General features: G+C 37.6%; 1 protein-coding gene across 1 annotated transcript in view; it reads left to right on the top strand.

Moving 5' to 3' along the window:
- The first annotated feature begins 1,085 nt into the window (after nucleotides 1-1,085).
- Cht7 (chitinase 7) overlaps nucleotides 1,086-20,605 on the top strand; it is a 101,971-nt gene continuing 82,451 nt past the window's right edge. The window contains exons 1-2 of the mRNA XM_073983284.1: nucleotides 1,086-1,264; nucleotides 1,587-1,813. Coding sequence (XP_073839385.1) covers nucleotides 1,811-1,813 — 3 coding nt within the window. The 5' untranslated portion in view covers nucleotides 1,086-1,264; nucleotides 1,587-1,810. The remainder of the gene's footprint in view (nucleotides 1,265-1,586; nucleotides 1,814-20,605) is intronic.

Genomic DNA, 20,605 nt, shown 5'->3' with positions numbered 1-20,605 from the left:
AAAGTCTTCTCATAGAAGAGCTGAAGGTCTTCTCATAGAAGAGCTAAAGGTCTTCTCATAGAAAAGTTAAAGGTCTTCTCATAGGAGAGCTAAAGGTCTTCTCATGGAAGAGCTGAAGGTCTTCTCGTAGAATGGCTGAAGGTCTTCTTATTAAAGAGCTGAAGGTTTTCTCATAGAAGAGCTGATGGTCTTCTCATAGAAGAGCTGAAGATCTTCTCATAGAATAGCTGAAGGTCTTCTCATAGAAGAGCTGAAGGTCTTCTTATAGGAAAGCTGAAGGTCTTCTCATAGAAGAGCTGAAGGTCTTCTCATGGAAGAGCTGAAGGTCTTCTCATGGAAGAGCTGAAGGTCTCCTCATAGAAGAGCTAAAGGTCTTCTCATAGAAGAGCTAAAGGTCTTCTCATGGAAGAGTTAAAAGTCTTCTCATAGAAGAGCTGAAGGTCTTCTCAGAGAAGAGCTGAAGGTCTTCTTATAGAAAAGCTGAAGATCTTCTCATAGAAGAGCTGAAGGTCTTCTCATAGAAGAGCTGAAGGTCTTCTCATAGAAGAGCTGAAGGTCTTCTCATAGAAGAGCTGAAGGTCTTCTCATAGAAGAGCTAAAGGTCTTCTCAAAGAAGAGATGTAGGTCTTCTCAAAGAAGTGCTGAAGGTCTTCTCATAAAAGTACTGAAGGTCTTCTCATAGCAGAGCTGAAGATCTTCTCATAGAAGAGCAGAAGGTCTTCTCATAGAAGAGCTGAATCTTGTTCTCCCTAGAAGAAGATTTGAATGTATTTTCATAAAAACCCGAAAGTCTTCTCATTAGCCGAAGAACTTCTTATAGAAGACCAGAATGTATTTCATTGAAGACCACAAGATCTTCCCATAGAAAATCAGAATGTCTTCTAATAGAGAAGCTGAGATCCCCTCTAGAAGGACGTCTCATAGAATGCTGAAAACTTCTTATAGAGGTTCCGAGGACTTACACATAGAATAATGATAAGATTTACATCACAACCCATTGTGCACTCTAGCTTGAAAAGCAGCCCGCATAAACATTCGCTCATTTACGCTCACTTTTAAGACATTGGTTTTTGTTTCGTCTTACCACTGCCTCGGTGGACTTTTGATGGTCTTATTTTTTTCTGTTGCTGCTGTTGTTTTTTTTGTTTCTTTACTTTTTTTGTGGAGTGCGACGCGTGTGTGTCGTTACCGTTTTAGTTTGTGTTCGCTGGTTGGCTTAGTTTTCAAAGCGCAATGTTTCAGTTTCAGTTACCAATTTGAAAGAGTAAGATCGTGGCAACGGTTAATGGTTTAAACAAAAATATAGAAAAATAATTCCAAGACAAAAAATGAAAGAAACACAGAAATAAAATAAACCTGAAAAATTTAATAAAACAGAGATAAAAATAAAATTATATATATGAGAAAGCAAAGAAACACGAAATGAAAAAAATACTGAATTGATAAAAAATAATAAATTTTAATTTTTTTAAAAGGATACGGTGTTTTAGTTTTTTTGGTTTTATTAATAAAAAAATTTAATAATAGTGTTTTGTATTAATTAATGTGTTTTTAATATTTAATTATTTTGTTATGTTCTTTTTTAGTTTTTTATAATTGTGCAAATTGGATAAAAAATCAAAGATTATAAAACTTATTTAATTACTACGAGAAAAAATAAGAGAAAATATACAACGAGGATATAATTGGAGTACAAAAGGATAACGAAAACTTTTTTTAAATCAATTGTTTCGTTTTTTATTAAAAAAACGAACAGAAAATCATCATCTGCATTTTTTGTGTCAAGTAATCGGAAACTTATTTCGACAAAATGGTAAGTTGAAACTAGAAATATAAAAAATAAGAAAGTAGAAGAAAAATGAAAAGTATAATAAAATAACATAATAGAGAACCTCTGTAGCGGGGAAAATGTCGAAAAGGAATAATGTTTCATATAAGAAAAATTCCGCCCAACATAGGAAATAATTTCCATGCGAGAGTGTTGGATTTTAAATCAAAATACTAAAAGTTATATATTAGCAAAAAATAAAAAAAAAAAATTAAAGAAAAAAATTAAAAGAAATTGGTTAAATAAAAAACATTCTGGAAGTCAGTAGAAATTTGTACTACTCAATGGGAATTTGTTCTTAAAAGGTCTAAATGTATGGATTTGAAAGTCCACCATAAATCTAGAAAATTGAAGAACAAAAAGTTTCAAATTTGCTGAGACATGGCGATATATTCATCACTTTATTATTAACTCATAGCAGGTCGAAATACTTTTCATAGAAGAACAGAAGTTCTTCTCATAGTGGCCTCCTGCACCACTTCTTATTCGCATAGAAGAAGAAAAAATATATATACTAAAAAGTATAACTTTTATACCCTCAGCATTTATGCTAACCAGGGCGTACTGTGCCTCATCGAAATAATGGTTTTAGACCCCAAGTATGTTTGGACGAAATCCGTTTTAGAAAATTTGGAGTCGATTTAGCCGTGTCCGTCCGTCTGCCTGTCTGGTTTGTGCGTCCAAAATTTAGCTTTCGAAATATTTTGTCCAAGCTTAGTTTAAGTTCGAGGATGGGCCATATCGGTCCACTTCAAAAGTTCGAAAATGTTCGGAAAAATTGTGCGAACGATAACGCTTAAAGATAGCAACCTATTACTTCCATATTTTGCACATCGTGAAATGTCTACCAGACTTAGATGAGTTTCCAATATGGACTCAATCGGTCCACTCTTTCGGGTACCTTCCACACAACATTTGGGATAAGTTCAGTTTAGGACCTGCTCTCGAATCGCTTTGATTTTTGTTTTAGCAACTTGTATTCACTGCCTCCTATACGATCGTACAAGTTTCATCTGGGGTAAGTCCACGCATCCTGAGAAAATAGCTTGAAAGATGCAAAAAAAACCCTATGACACCGTGAACAGTGGTTGGAGCGTGCGATAACTCTCGAACGGATCAACCGATTTGGTCCAAAATATGGCTCTCGTAATATTTTCCCCAAACTTAGTTTAAGTTCGGTCCACTCCTTCCGGTACCTCTCCCACAAAAGTTCTAAAAATGTTCGGAAAATTTGTGCGCACTCTTGAAGGGAATTACCGACTTGGTCCATACTTAGCACATAGTGATATTTCTACCAAACTTAGATGAGGTTCTAATATGGACTCAATCGGTCCATGCCTTAGGGTACCTCCCACACAAAATTTCGGAAAAGATCGGTTTGGGACCTGCTCTCGAATCGCTTTGATTTTTGTTATAGCAACTTCTATTCACTGTCCTCTATACGACAGTACAAGTTTCATCAGGGACAAGTCCATACTTCCTGAGAAAATAGCTTGAAAGGTGCAAAAAACCCCTATGGCACCATGTGTAGTGGTTGGAGCGCAAGATAACTCTTGAACGGATCTGCCAATTCGGTCCAAAATATGGCCTTCATAATATTTTGTCCAAACATAGTTTAAGTTCGAAGATAAGCCATATCAGTCCACTCCTTAAGGTACCCCCCCCCCCCGAGAATTAAAAAATGTTCGGAAAAATTTTGCGCATGAAGTTTTGAATATGGACTATATTTGTCCACTCCTTACCTCCCACACAAAATTTTGGATAATTTCACTTTAAGAACTGCTCTGGAATCACTTTGATTTTTGTTGAAGTAACTTTCATTCGCTGCCTCAATTACAACGGTAAAAGTTTCGTCAGGGGCAAGTCCATACTTCTTGAGAAAACAGCCCGAAAAGTGTAAAAACCCTCTATGGCACCATGTAGTGGCTGGAGAGCACGACAACTCTCGAACTAAATACTGAGTTGATCTACACTTTGCATATCGTAATATTTCTTCGAATATTAGATGAAATTCGATGTTGGTGCTTGTCGATCCACTCCTTCCAGTACCTCCCCCACAAAAAATCGAAAATATTAGCTAAAATAGTACGCGCGATATCTTATAAACAGTGCTAGGATCCCTTGCAAATTTTTACCTAGGGATATCATTTTTTTTCGTAGGTAAGTACATGCTTCCTGATATAATGGTCCAAAATCTTCCAATTATTTGGTGACCAACTGAAACGACAGGTGGTCGCGATATCTATCGAGTGGAATGACACCCAAAATAAGACGCACTTTCAAAATGGAATATAACGGTTTATTCCTTTAGATACCTTCCGCGCAAAACTTTTTGAGCTTCTGTCCAAATCCATATTTTTGTTGGTTTATACGCCCAAAAATTTCAAAACCCCTTAAATATATACGTTTTTTTGGAAAAAAAGTGTTTGAATTCACACAGGCGGAGGGTATATTTCTGTCGGCAAAGCCGACTGATCCTTTTTTACTCGTTTTTTTTTATAATTTCACTCATAAGCTGCGAATGCTTTGCGGTTGTATTTTACGTTTTTAAGGCACCACATACAAATTTTAATATTTTCGACTTAATTTGACATATTATCGCTGTAAATTGGCAAAAATTTTACTGGATATTAACAGTTTGATATGTTTGGAGAATATTTATTTCAATCGAAATCAAATTTGTTGCCATACATTTTTCGATTTTTGGCCACGGGCAGAACCACAGTGCGTAGGCAGTCTTTTTTTTCCTCATGGGCATTTATTTCCATTTATTTATTTCCCCCACAAACTTCAAAATTGTCACTTAAGTACAGTTTAAAGGCTGTTCGAGAACTTACAGTCCTGTTTACAATGATGTAATATTTTTTCGTGGGCATGTTCATACTTCATGTCTTAATGGCCCAAGTGCTCTCAAAAATCATACGGTGACCAATTAAAATGGCTGCTTGCCACGATAATTATCGGAATGAATAGCTCTCAATTTAAAATCAAGTTTCCATATGGTCTATGTCGGCCTATTTCTTAAGTTACCTCCAAAAAAGTGTTAAACCGTCGCACTTAAATTCAATTTAAAGCCACTTCTCCGTTCCTATTGAAATTTAAATGGGAGATGGTCTTTGTGATCACTATGGTATTTTTTTAAAGGGGAAGTTATTACTTTCCGAAAAATTTGGGCCTCTCGTTCATAGACCTTCCTCACCAAAGTGCATTTAAGTCCAGGTTTTTACTACAGGAATTTGTGAGGTCCCTATTGATACCCTATAGATTTATTCTACAAACTTTTGTCGTTTTGGTAATATATCATATATTCCTCTGCACATATTCAAGAAGGGTCGTGGTCGACTTCTCTCATATCAATCATTAGGCCGATTCATATCAGCTGAGTGCTTTTTTTGAAGTTTTACGTGGTTGAAATACCCATATAATGTCGCCTTCATTTCGCTGAGTGATATTTTTGCCAATGTGTGGCTGTAAAAAGATAATACTAGGAGGTTGGATCTTAGTGAGTGTCCGTAAAAGACTTCCATTTTTATTGAATATTTTTTTTCAGATAAGGGGGTTTTGACGTTTCTTTGTTTATTCTATTTCATATCTTTAGATGATATTTAAAAACGCATATAATTGTCAAAGAGCCGAAAAACCAATCGATTGCCGAAATTAATAAATAAATGAATTTTTAAAGACATATCAAAATGCATACATCGTAATTACAACCAGTTTGTATTAAAGAAAATTAATTCTTCAATTAATAAGCCAAAGTAGTTGTTGTTATTGTTCATTATTTACAATTAATTTGTATGACAAAAATGACAAGTAATTCATTTGCAAACCGACAACTGTTTAAATGCCGCTTCGTTAATAATTGTCAAATATTTCTCAATCAAAGAATGTTTAATATTTTATTTCATATTTATATTTCGCAATTCGATTTTAAGATTAATCGACAAGGAGTAAATTAAGTTAAACAAAGGATTACTGATAAACAAAAAGGGAATATCATTAAAAATATAATGGAGACATTTTTAATTTAATTTTAATTAGTTAATTGACCTATAACGGTACCCCAAAGAAATGTGTAAGTAAATGAAAAAAAGACAAGAAAAAATTAGTCGTTTTGCAAACTGAAATATTACCCAAGGCAATTAAAAACATAAAAAAAATTATTATGGTTTAAAAGGAAATGTTACATTAAAATATGAAGATTTTTAAGGGAAACGGAGAGTGCCCAATTTTTCCTCTGCACAAATCTATAAAGGATTCAATTGAATTTGGAATCTTTGTATTTGAAATTTAAGGAGACTTTGAGCAACAAATAATGTAAATTCATAGGAAATTAAGAAATCTATATTTATGTACAGAATTTTTATGTCCTTAGATAAGTTGAAATATCGAAATACAGTTAGCAAACATTGGCGAAACTTCCGAAATAAATAACAAAAACAACTATTTTCGGTAAGATTTCCTGTCCAAAAATAACTTGAAATACTAAACTACAATTGATTCGAATGGAAAATGTGGCGAAAATCCTGCAATTATGTGAAATTGGAATATGACCAAAAATTTTTGGCAAGTTGGTTTAAAGTTCACCGATTACTCGAACTACTGACTGCTTATTCGATTGGCAAATGGGGTTAAAACTTTCGGAATACTTGAACTCGGTATGTGGGCTATACAAAAACGTGGACATAAGTCAACATTTCTTGATAAAGAGATTTCCTGTCCACAGAGAAATACAAAATTACAGCTGATTTCTAAGTTTGGAAAAGATATTGAAGTGTACAAAGTTCAGATCGAATCGGTTACTCCATTCGGTAATCGTGAGTATCAGCAAACTAGACAGACGAACCTGCATGGCTAAATCGACTCCTAAATGTCTGAAACAGATTTGGTCTTAACATATGTGGGGCCTAAAACCACTATTCCAATCACCAACGAACCTATTTCAACTTGTAATATTTTGTCCAAACATAGATCAAGTTCCATAATGGACCACATTAAGTCCACCAATGCGGCTACCTAATCCACAAAAAAATCGTTAAAATGGTGAATACCATAACTCTCGAAAAGAGAACCGATTTGGTCCAAACATTGCACATTGAAATACATCTTTCAGAAGTACATAGATCAGGTCAAGTTGGCATATATCGGTTCACGCATTCAGGTACCTTGCACATAAAATTTCAAAAAAATTTCGCAGTTTAAGTCTCGGATCGTTTTGAAATTTTTGCAATTAAAAGGATTTTTCAGGATCTATTTTTTATAATTGCTAGTGGGCACGATAATTATCAAAAGGAGTGTCTGCTATTGGTCGAACCTCACGGTGCGCCTGAACCAACTCAATATGGAAGGTGCTTGCACCTGGGAAGTTTTTGCGGATTCTGAAACTACAATGTTCATAGAGTAGAAAAAAAGACAACAAAAAATCACTGGATCGCTTTTAAAATAGACCGCAATCAAAGTTAACATTTTTAAAAGCCGAAAAGTGAGTGTGATTCTCATTCATATGAGAATACTAGACACTTAAAGAGTTCGGTTTTTCGCTAAAAAGGCATCATTTCAAAAACTGAGAAGCCAATTGATAATTCCCTTCGCCGGGATGAAATCATGATATTGGTAGCGATCAGTAAAATTTTGCAACACTGTCAGTTCGTTTTTTAAAAACATTACTCTCTGTAATAGAGGGTAATAAATGAAGTTGAGCCAATGGGGGAATACTCCACTCAAGCAATCGGAAAATTTTTAAAAAATCCTAAAAATGTGACCTTTAACCGCAATTTATTTAAAAATCCCTTCGGCAATTTTAGATCCCAAGTATGTTTAGATGAAATCCGTTTCAGACAATTTGGTATCGATATAGCCATGTCCGTCCGTCTGTCTGTCTGGCTAGCTGATACGCACGATAACTCTCGAACTGATTTGGTCGAAATTTTTTTTCTCTTAATATTTTGTCCAAATTTAGATCAAGTTCGAAAAGGGCCTTTCGGGTACCTCCCCCACAAAAGTTCAAAAATTGTCTCTAGAATGGTGTGAACGATAACTCTCGAAGGGAACAGTTGATTTGGTCCAAACTTTGCACATCGTATTCTTTCTTTCAGATATAGATCGGGTTGGAATATGGACTATATTTGTCCACTCCTTCGGGTATCTCCCCCACAAAAGTTCGAAAATGTTTGAAAAATTTGGTCGCACGAAAACTCCCGAAGGGACTAATCGATTTGATCCATACTTTAGATGTTGTAATATTTATAACAGACACAGATAAAGTGCGAATATAGACTATATATGTAGGTCCACTCCTTCGGGTACCTCCCACACAAAATTTCGAAAAGCTGCAGTTTAAGGCCTCCTCTCCATTCGTTTTAATGTTACCGTGTGTTATGGCATGGTACCATGTGTAGTGGATGGAGTTCACGGTAACTCTCGACCAGATAAACCGATTCGGTCCAACAGTTGGCAGTCGTAATATTTTGCGTAGACTTAAAATCAAGTTCTAAGATGGGCCATATAGGTTCATTCCTTTGTGTACCTCCACCACAACCTTTCAAAACTTTTCGCTAAAATGGTGCGCTCGATAAATGTCAAAGGAATTAACCGATTGGGTCCATACTTTGGACATCGTTTATTTCTACGAGACATAGATCAGGTTAGAATATGGACTATATATGTCAACTCCTTCAGCTACCTTCCACAGTGCAGTTTAATTAAATTTTTCTTGCAACAGGTTGCACTCCAGGCCACTATTACTGTGGTACAAGTGTTTTCAGTGGCAAGTCCATACTTCTTAAGAAAGTGATCCGAAAGCTGTAAAAAAGCCCTTACGGCCAGCATGTGTATTGACTAGTGCACACGGCTTATAGGTCTACTCCTTCCGGTACCTATATATGTAAGTGTTCCACGAACATCCCAGGCGGGCAAGGGAGACTTCTCTCGTATCAATAAGTTCACCCCGATTCATATTTGCTCAATGATATGGGACCTACAGTTTACCGCCGAGTCTGAACGGCGTGTCCTAAGACACCACTTGTAAAGGAGTTTTACATGACTGAAATACTCAGGAAACGTCGCCAACATTACTTAGGGGTATTTTGCCACCGTTGAAAATTTGTTGCTGCCTAGCCGGGTAATCGAAACCACGACCTTCTGCGTCCAAGGCGGGTGTACATACTATTGCACCACGGTGGAACCTTTCCTCACAAAAGTCCGAAAATATTCGCCAAAATGGTACGCTCGATATCTCATAAATGGAGCAACCGATTTGTCCCAAACTTTGGATCTCAAAAATTTGTCCAAACTTAGTTTATGTATCACCCTAAGGTACCACCCAATAAAATGTTCAATATTTTAGTTTGAGTGCGGTTAAGGGTCTGTCCGAGTATCCTTTGGAATTTTTTACCGAAAGTACTCCTAGTGGCCCTGTTTACAGCGATATTATGTTTTTCGTGGGCAAGTCCACGTTTTGATATATAACGGTACCTTCCGATTAAAGGTATTTTGAGGATTTTTACTACATTTACCTCTCAAATTGGCTTCAATTTGGCACTTGGAGTTTCAAGAGGCCAAAAAACTTTTGCACCAAAAATGGTGGATATAGGTCCACGTTTTGGTGTGGCCCCATATAACAGTACCTCCTGATTTAAGGCATTTTTGGGGATTTTAGCTAAATTTGTTTGACCGAACTAGCTGTAATTTGTGTTTTGAGGTTCTTATTGGCCACGAAACTTCTTCACCAAAAATAGTCAATATAGGTCTATGTTTTGGAATAGCCCCCATATAACGATACCTTCCGATTTTCGGTATTTTGAGGCCTTTAGCTCCATTTTCCGACCGAATTTGCTGAAATTCGACATTTGAGGTTCTCAATGACCAACAAACTTCTTCACTAAAAATTATAGAGATAGGTTGACGTTTTGGTATAGCCCCCATATAACGATACCTCCCGATTTAAGGTATTTTTGGGGATTTTAGCTAAATGTTTTGACCGAACTAGCTGTAATCGTACATTTGAGGTTCTCAGTGGTAACGAAAATTTTCCACCAAAAATCTTCAATATAGGTCTAGGTTTTGGAATAGCCCCCATATAATGGTACCCCCCGATTTTCGGTATTTTGAGGATTTTACCTATAGTTTTTACCGAACTAGCTGTAATTTGACACTTGAGGTTTTCAGCGGTCGCGAAACTTCTCCACTTAAAATCGTCAATATAGGCCCATGTTTTGGTATAGCCCCCATATAACGGTACCTTCCGATTTAAGGGGATTTTAGCAAAATTTTTTGACCGAACTAGCTGTAATTTGATATTTCAGGTTTATATTGGTCACAAAACTGCTCCACCAAAAATCGTAAATATAGTTCCATGTTTTGGAATAGCCCCCATATATCGATACCTTCCGATTTTCGGTATTTTGAGGATTTTAGGTGCAATTTTTAACTGAACTAGCTGTAACTTGACACTTGAGGTTTTCAGTGGTCACGAAAATTCTCTTCCAAAAATCGCCCACATAGGTCAAACAACAGATTGAAGAAGTGCTTAGATACATTTTTTGACCAAATTTAGGCATTTGGGGTCAAATAATTTTTGCACCTAAGAGGAAACTAGTTGTTCCATTTCAGTTCAGAATATTTTATGGTGGGGGGTATAAAAAGTTCGCCCCGGCCGAACTTAATTTTTATACCCTACACCACCCTGTGGTAAGGGTATTATGTGTTAGTGCATTTGTATGTAACATGCATAAGGAAAAGAGATAGACCCATAGTTCCTTCTAGGGATATGCATAGGATCACTTTCTGAGTCGATTTATGCATGCCCGTCCGTTCGCAACGTACAGGTCGCATTTATTGCTCGATTTGGCTGAAAATTGGGGAAGATCATTGGTTTAGCCTAATGAAGAACCCCATTGCTTTTGGTGAAAATCAGTTCAGATTTGGATATAGCTCCCATATATATTTTCGTCAGATTTGTGGTATTTGATGCACCAAACACGCTGTATCTGACCAATTTTGAAGAAATTTGTAATATGTGATGGAATTAGGTCTATAGATAAATGTGCCAAATTATATTGAAATTGGTTCAAATTTGGATATAGCTGTCATATATTTTTTCGGCCGATTAGATGTATTTGGTGTACGAAGCATGTTATATATGTCCGATCTCAATGAAATTTGGAAAGTGTGACGGAATTCGGTCTAGAAATAAGTGTGCCAAGTTATATCAAAATCGGTTCAAATTTGGATATAGTTCTAATATAGTTTTCGCCGATTTTTGGTGTTTGGTGCACAAAACACGTTATATATGTCCGATCTCAATGAAATATGGAACGTGTGATGGAATTTGGTCTAGAAATAAGTGAGCCAAATTATATCAAAATCGATTCAGATTTGGATATAGCTCCCATATAAATTTTTGGTCGATTTTTGGTATTTGGTGCACGAAAGACGTTATATATATCCGATCTCAATGAAATATGGAATGTGTGACGGAATTTGGACTAGAAATAAGTGAGCCAAATTTTATCGAATTCGGTTCAGATTTGGATATAGCTCCCATATATATTTTCATCCGATTTAAGGTATTTGATGCACCAAAGACGCTATATATGTCTAATTTTGATGAAATTTGGAGTTTGTGACGGTGTTTGGTCTTGAAATATATGTGCCAAATTATATCGTAATCTGTTCACATTTGAATTTAGCTCCCATATATATTTTACCTATTCACAGTGGTGTAGGGTATCATATAGTCGGCCCCGCCCGACTTTGATCCTTTCTTTACTGGTTTTTACTTGTTTTATTTTTTGTTATTTTTACTTTTGCCATTTCGATCTGCCATTTGTTTTTTAATAAAAAATCGTATATTTTACTTTTGATCTAACACAAGCCTTTGGCGTTTGTGTCTTAAGTCTTTTGTTTTTTACATTACATTTCATGTTAAAAGAATGCAATAATTATTTTTTTTTCAACAATTACTTGAAATTGTATTGACCAACTAACTAAATATACCTTCGCTAGCGCCATTTACTGCTTGCTACCGATACCTCTATGTTGAATGCTTCTGCTGCTTCTTCCTCGTCTTTGCCTTTTTCTAGATTTAGAAATAACGTTATTCTGTAGAGTTTTTCAAATAAACGACGTATGAGAATGTTCAACAAAAGACTTCTTATATACAAAAACATTACATTTTTTATTGCCACCTAATCTTTGTGAGTATGTATGTATATGTGTGTTGGTGTCATTGTAAATATGCGTTCGTTTGTACAACAGTGAATTGTGTTCTCTATGACATACTTTTGCAAAACACAACAATAACAACAAAAAATGGAAAACAGTTGGTTTTTTGACGTTTCCAGCTATTTTGGTTAGCTGGTGTTGGTTGGTTCGTTGGTAGGTTCTTTGGTTGCTTGGATGGCTGGTTGGTGGGTTCATTGGTATGGTTGCTGGTTGAATGCACAACTTGCTGGGGGCTGCTGGCTGCCATTCGATTATCATTAATGTTATTATTGTTGGAGCTGTTGCTGTTTATTGAAGTAGCTGATTGTTCTTACTGTTGTTTTCCATAGAATTAAAAGTAAATGAAACAACAACAGCTGGGCTTGTACTGTATCTGCAGCTAGGCAATTGTCGAATGCATGAATGTGGAGAAATCACAGCAAAGGTAAAAAAAGCGAAAGAACTTTGCCGTTTTTTTTTTGTTGGCAAGAGAAGGCCATTCGTTTATTGATCCTGTAAATTGTATGTGACAATCAAGTCATTCACTCGAAAACTGGACTGAATTTGTTTTTCAAATTATTTTTTTTTTTTTGTTCATTTTCGTTTCTCGAGTTTTCGTGAAATTCTTGTTCCATACTTACTTACTTAGCTGGCCCATTACAGAACATTTGTTCTATAGGCCGAACTAAGAAGAGATCTCCATTCCTCTCTATTTGTTGCTTTGCTCTCTGGAATACCGCGCCTTTTCATCTCAACATCCACTTGTTTGCGCCATCTATTCCTTGGCCTGCCAATTCTGCGTGCACCGCCATGTGGCATGTATTCATACGCCTTTTTAGCGGGTTCATCATCGCTCATTCTTATGATATGGCCTAGCCAACGCAATCGCTGCATCTCGATACGTTTAACAATATTCATGTCGTTGTATAGCAGATACAGCTCGTGGTTCATGCGACGTCGATATTCACCGTCAACGCAGATTGGTCCGTAGATCTTTCGAAGAATTTTTCTCTCAAACACACCAAGCACTGCCATGTCTGCTTGCGCAAGTACCCAGGCTTCGGAGCCATACATCAGCACGGGTAGTATCAGTGTTTTGTAGAGCGTTATTTTTGTTTGACGAGATGTGGCTTTGTTTTTAAACTGCTTACTTAATCCAAAGTAGCATCTGTTGGCCAATACAATTCTTCTTTTTATTTCACAACTGATGTCGTTTGTTGTGTTGACGGAGGTGCCGAGGTAGACGAAGTCTTTTACTACCTCAATATTATAGGAACCAACTTCCACAGTCGGTCCGAGCTCAATGGACGCATTGCGCGTCGACACCATCAACTTGGTCTTCTCACCGTTTACCGCCAGACCCACTTTAGCAGATTCTCCTTCGACCTTTATAAAGGTATCAGTTACTTCTTTTACTGATCGACCCATGATGTCTATATCATCAGCATAAGCAAGTAACATGTGACTATTGGTGTAGATTGTGCCACTTCTTTTGACGTTTGCCTCTCGTATAACCTTTTCTAGCAGGATGTTGAAGAGGTCACACGAAAGGCTGTCTCCTTGTCTGAAACCTCTTTTGGTACCAAACTCTTCGGAGAGGTTCTTTCCTATTTTAACTGAGGACCTCGTGTCAGTTAAAGTCATTTTACAAAGCCGGATGAGCTTTGCGGGAATACCAAATTCAGACATGGCTTGGAATACCTTTGAGCGCAGCGGACTGTCGAAGGCTGCTTTATAATCGACAAAAAGGTGGTAGGTGTCGATCTGCATCTCTTGGGTCTTCTCCAGGATTTGCCGCAGGGTAAATATCTGGTCAATGGTGGACTTGCCAGGTCTAAAGCCGCATTGGTATGGTCCAATAATCTCGTTGACCATTGACTTTAGTCGTTCGCACAATATCCCTGACACGATCTTGTAGGCAATAGGGAGTAGACTTATGCCCCTATAGTTAGAGCATACAGTCTTATCTCCCTTCTTGTGGACGGGGCACAGGATACTCAGGTTCCAATCGTCGGGTACTCGTTCTTCCTGCCAGATGGTGCTAACTAGCTGATGAATACACCTTATCAGCGTGTCGCCTCCGGTTTTGAACAGCTCGGCTGGTAAGCCATCGGCCCCTGCTGCCTTATTATTCTTCAGCCGATTTATTGCTGTCCTTACCTCATCTTGGCTGGGCAGTATACATTCAATACCATCTTCTGGGATTGGGACTGTGGTATCTTCGTCTTCTTCGCTGCTATTGGATACCAACAGATTTGAAAAATGTTCTTTCCATATCCTGAGTATACTATCTGTATCAGTTACCAAATTACCTTGCTGGTCTCTACAGGAGGATGTGCCTGTACCAAAGCCATCAGTTTGATGCTTGACTCTTTGGTAGAATTTTCGGACTTCATTCTGGCTCCTGTACATCTCGATTTTTTCACACTCCCGCTTTTCCATCTCTCTCTTTTTCCTGCGGAAAAGACGTTTCTCCTCTCTCCTTTTCTCCCTGTATCTCTCTCGTGCGCTACGCGTTGCTACGGATTGTAAAGTAGCCTTATATGCCGCATTTTTCTCTTCGGTGGCAGCACGACACTCCTCATCATACCATGGATTCCTTGGTGGAGGTCTCTGGTATCCAAGTATGGATTTTGCGGCTGTTTGCATGGAGTGGGCAATGCTTTGCCATTGCGCTGATATGTTATCGGGATGAGGAGGGCTTTGATTAAGCAATTGGGCTAGTTGAGTGGAATATGCTGTGGCTATCTGTTGTGATTGCAGCTTACCGATGTCTAACTTTCGTGTTGTGTCTGCTCGTACTTTGTTTGCTACGTTTAAGCGGGTGCGTACCTTTGCTGCAACAAGGTAGTGGTCCGAATCAATGTTTGCGCCTCGGAACGATCGTACATCCAACACGCTCGATGAATGTCTTCCATCTATCACAACATGATCAATTTGGTTTCTTGTTTTCTGATCTGGAGACAGCCAGGTGCCCTTATGAATATCGAGATGATTAAATCTGGTACTGCTAACTACCATGTTTTTTGCAGCTGCAAAGTCTATCAGTCTCATACCATTGTCAGATGTTTCACTGTGGAGACTGAATTTCCCGACTGTTGGGCCAAAGATATTCTCCTTTCCAATTTTGGCATTAAAATCGCCTAGAATGATTTTAATGTCATGGGCAGGGCAACGGTCATATGTTTCTTCTAAGCACTCGTAAAATATATCTTTGGTCTGTTCGTCCTTTTCTTCAGTGGGAGCATGAGCGCAAATAAAGCTGATGTTGAAGAATTTAGCTTTTATTCGAATTGCAGCAAGTCTTTCATTCACTGGAGTGAAGCTGGATACAAGATGTTTTAGTCTCCGACTAACTACGAATCCACAACCAAACTCATGCTTTACGTCATGGCAGCTATAATACAGTGCGTCACCTTTAGGTGTTGTTGTGACGCCTTTCCCAATCCATCGTATTTCCTGTATGGCAGTAATATCGGTCTTGTACTTTTCAAGTACGTCTGCCAATGCGAAGACTGCACCTTCTCTATAAAGAGTGCGAACATTCCAGGTGCAGATTCGCAGATCATGGTCCTTAAAACGTTTGCGGGGTTCGTCAACTTTAGAGGGGTTTGTTTTTCTTTTCTTTCGTTTTTTCATAGTAGGCTGTTTTTTCTAGGGGAGGGTTACTAACCCGACGCCCAAACCCAAGTTTTTAACGTTCTTATGGGTGAACGCGCGGCACATGTTAGCTCACTACCTTTAACGGGTGTTAAAGGCAGTTCCCCAGGTGACACCACGGGGAGGTCAGTGTCCACTTGGGATGAAAGAGGGACCAAGATAAATCCTGGGCTTTGCCATGTTAAAACCGGTCAGGACCGTTCCTTGGTATCTTCCATCCCCTACGTCACCCATTCTTGTTCCATTAGTTTTGAAAATAAAAAAGTTGTTTTTTTTTTTTGGACGGAAGTTTTTTGCTTCAATAGTTTTAACTATGAAACTGGTTCTGAAACTGAAAACAGCCTAATTCTATCACCATTAACATACCAAAATACATTTGCACATACATACAAACATCCACACATATTGATGTGTGATGTCGTAAATTTGTCAATTTATTTTATAGTTTGCGGAAATGTAAAATTATATTTTGTAAATTTGCCATTCAAATGAGAATAAATGACTGTTACGACATTTTCTGACATTTATATAAAAAATGGATACAAGATTTCTCGACAAGAAGAACATTAGGGATGTTCGACATGTCCACGAAAAAAATTATATCGTTGTAATCAACATCAATTGAGTTATTTCACATGGACAGCCCTCAAACTGCACTTAAACGATTTTTTTTTTTACTTTTTGGTGAGGGAGGTATTTGAAGGTGGTGTTTAATATAGACCTCTTTTTGACTTGAACTTTAATTGGGAGAAATTTTATGATGTGCACAGTTTTGGCCAAATCGGATGCTCAATTCGTAAGTTATTGTGCTCAGAAGTCGTTTTAGTTGGTGTGGGGAGTATTTTTAGAGCTTTTGGGTCATTATCTCAAGTATGGACTTGCCCCTGAAAAAAATACCATTGCAACAGACGCCGCACAGTGGTTCAGAATTGTTTTTTCCTGTTCATAACACTGCAACTTTTGAACGGATAAAAAAATATTTTCAAAATTCTTTTTTTGTTGAATAGATACGACAATCAGCTTTTTGGTGAATAAAATTATCAAATTCGGTTCAGTAGTTGCAGGGGAATTCAAGGTCAAAGTTAAACTTTTGAGTTTTTTTTACTATGTTTCATCAACATAAAAGTGTTGCTGTGTTAAAAATACCGAAAATCTTCTTCTATGGGGGTATAGGAAGACGTGGTCCTATACTGATAATACTCTTCTGGAATATTTTATAACTCTTGGAAGACTAAATAACGAATTTCAGCCATTTCGGTGGCATATTGACGTCACAATCTTCAGTATTACGAAAATCGGGAGGTACCGTTCTTAGGGGGCTATATCGAAACGTGGACCTATACAGAAAAATTTCTGAAGACTAAATACCAAATTTCAGCCATTTTGGTGGAATATTGAAATCACAACCTTCAAAATACGGAAAATCGGGAGGTACCTTTCCGTGGGGGCTGTATGAAGGCGTGGACCTATACCGACAAATGTAAAGAGGAAGTTTGAGTACCCCTAACAAAGTCTAAATACCAAATTTCAGCCATTTCGGTGGAATATTGAGGCCACAACGTTCAAAATAACGAAAATCGGGAGGTGCTGTTCTATGGGGGCTATATGAAGGCATGGACCGATACCGACACAATTCTGGGGGAAAGTTTTATACCCCTAAAGAAGACTACGTACCAAATTTCAGCCATTTTGGTAGGATAATGAAGCTAAAACCTTACAAATACCGAAAATCGGGAGGTACTGTTCTATGGGCGCTATATGAAGGCATGGACCGATACCGACAAAGTTCTGGGGGAAAGTTTTATACCACCAACGTAGACTAAATACCAAATTTCAGCCATTTCGGTGTGATAATGTTGCTAAAACCTTCAAAATACCGAAAATCGGGTGGTAACGTTCTATGGGGGCTATATGAAGGCATGGACCGATACCGACAAAGTTCTGGGGGAAAGTTTTATACCACCAACGTAGACTAAGTATCAAATTTCAGCCATTTCGGTGTGATAATGAAGCTAAAACCCTAAAAATACCGAAAATCGGAAGGTACCGTTCTATGGGGGCTATATCAAAACATTGACCGATATATCCAATTTTCAACACCAACCATCCTGCAGGTAATAAAAACTTTTGTACCAAATATTGACTCTCTATCTTTAAAATTGCGACCTGTATCTTGATTTCAATAGACAGACAGACGGACGGACTGACGGACATGGTTAAATCGACATAGAATTTTATAATATATATACTTTATAGGGTCTCCGATGAATATTTCGATGTGTTACAAACGGTATGACAAATTTAATTATACCCTCCATATGGTGGAGGGTATAAAAACATAGTTTTCTGAACAAAAAGCGGGTAAATGTCAAAAAGGACCATGACAACGGGGAAATATAGATTGGGCATCAATGAGAAGATTGGTCATCAATGAGGACCGTACCTAAAGTCATCTGAACAACATTTTTGCAGAATATTTGGCAGCTGTAAAATTTCGACTTATGGTACTTTTACTACGGTTAAAAAATAAAGGACGAAAAGGACATGGAAGGAATTGAGTTAGAGGAATGAAATATTCTACAAAATGATTCACCATTCGATTTGACTGAAGACATGTAATCTCAAAATAAAGCTACAACAACGCTTAACAGAGTTATAAAGCTATTTTCTCACAAATTAAGGGGCCAAAATTAAACCATTAATCACGCGATATCTCGGATACTTGACCTATGGTGAAAATTTCCTTTTGGGTTCTTTGTACACTCACTAAGGACTTTCATCTGCACAAGGAATTTTCCACCTCACTAAGGGTTTTCATATCCACAAGGAATTTTCCACCAACTGACTTTGAGATCCATTTTGTAGCACAGTGCCATTTATCGATATTTTCCGAAAAATATGCACCTTCTTGAGTCCATAACTACCTGAAGAAGCGTTCCAATGCTTTTGCGATGTACTAGAGAGTTCTTTATTATTGTCTTGGCTACAATTGTTGTCTTTGTGTTGGATCGAAAATCTCAGTGGTTTGGTTGTTATATGCAAACACTACCAAAAATCCTTGAAAAAAAAATCAAGTCAAAATCCGGGGGCTCGATTTTCACCGTAGACATATGGTCTAGTTGAATTTTTTGCTCAGTACAATCCCAAGAATCAGAAACTCCAGGCGCTCGAGTACACTTTTTTCCTCCCACACAAATCGCCCCGGCCTAATGTATATTTCTTCTTGATCAGGATAAAATTCTAAGAGATCTAGCCATGTCCGTCTTTCCGACTGTCTGTTGTAATCACTCTAGTGTCCCCAATAATTGAGGTAGAACGCTAAAATTTTGCACCCGATTGTCTTTTTGCCATAGGCAGATCAAGTTCGAAGATGAGGGGGGCTATAAGCCACGTTTTGGTATAGCCCCCATATAACGGTACCAACCGATTTGAAGTATTTGGAGGATTTTAGCTACATTTTTTGACCTTACTAGCTGAAATTTGACACTTGAGGTTTTCAATGGTCTCGAGGTTCCCAATGGCCAAGAAATTTCTCCAATAAAAATTGTCTAGATAGATCCCATATAACGGTACCTCCCAATTAAACGTATCAAAGCATGTGGATTTTTTAAAAGCCTCAGAACCAAAGCACTTGCATTTTTTAAAAGCCGCAATACCAAAGCACGTGGAATAAATCACGTGGATCTTTTAAAAGCTTCCGGGCCAAAGCACGTGGAATAAATCACGTGGATTTTGTAAAAGCCGCAATACCAAAGCACGTGGAATAAATCACGTGGATTTTGTAAAAGCTTCGGACCAAAGCACGTGGATTTTTTAAAAGCCTCAGGACCAAAACAAGTGGATATAAGCACGTGGATTTTTCAAAACTTCAGGGCAAAAGTACGTGGAGTTTTTAAAGCCTCAGCACCAAAGCAATACGTGGATTTCTTAATGTCTCAAAGCACGTGGATTTTTTAAGCCTTAGGACAAAATCAATTAAATTCTTAAGGTCTCAGGACCGAAGAACGTTTAAATTCTCAGGGCCAAAGCTCGTGGATGTTGTAAAAGCCCCAGGACCAAAGGTCGTGGATGCTTTAAAAGCTTCAGGAGCAAAGTACGTGGATTCTCTAAAAGTCTCAAGAGCAAAGCACGTGGATTCATTTTAAATCTCCAGGACCAAAGCACGTGGATTTTTAGAACGTGTAGTATTAAAAGCCTCAGGACCAAAACGCTCGAATTGTTTTGAAAGCCTAAAGAACGTGGAGTTTTGAAAGCCTCAGGACCATAGCACTCGATTTTTTATTGAAAGTCTCAGAACCACAGCTCGTTGATGTTTTAAAAGCCTCAGGACCAAAGCACGTATATTTTTTAAAACCTCAGGAGCAAAACACGTGTATTTTTAAAGCCTAAGGACCAACACACGGAGATTTGTTAAAGCCTCAGGGCCACAGCACGTTGATTTGTTAAAGCCTCAGGACTAAAGCACGTATAGTTTGTAAAGCCTTAGGACCAAAGCAAGTGGATCACAATACTTGGATTTTTTAAATCCTCAGGGTCAATGCAATTGAATTTTTTTGATTTGGATTTTGGCTTTTTTTAAAAGCCTCAGGGCCAAAGCACATGGATTTTTTTGAAAGCCTCAGAATAAAAGCACGTGTATTTTTTAAAGCCTCTCGAGGGATTGTGTACGAAGACTTTTTGGTCTTCTAAAAGAAGACTTTTAGGGCTTATATATGAATCCCTTTTGGGATTCTATTAGAAGACTGTTAGGGCTTCTATTAGAACTTTATGGCTACTATAGGAAGAGCTTAAAAGCTTTTATTAGAATACACTTAGGTCTTATATTAAAAGACTTTTAGGGCTTCGATGGAAAGATCTTAAAGGCATCTTTTAGGAGATTTTTGCGGCTTCATTTCGAGGACACTAAGAATTTAG

The sequence above is a fragment of the Musca autumnalis genome, unplaced genomic scaffold (assembly GCF_047663935.1).
Source record: "Musca autumnalis isolate F117 unplaced genomic scaffold, ASM4766393v1 scaffold_4, whole genome shotgun sequence".
Classification (NCBI taxonomy): domain Eukaryota; kingdom Metazoa; phylum Arthropoda; class Insecta; order Diptera; family Muscidae; genus Musca; species Musca autumnalis.
This window is presented reverse-complemented; position numbering and strand designations above follow the sequence as displayed.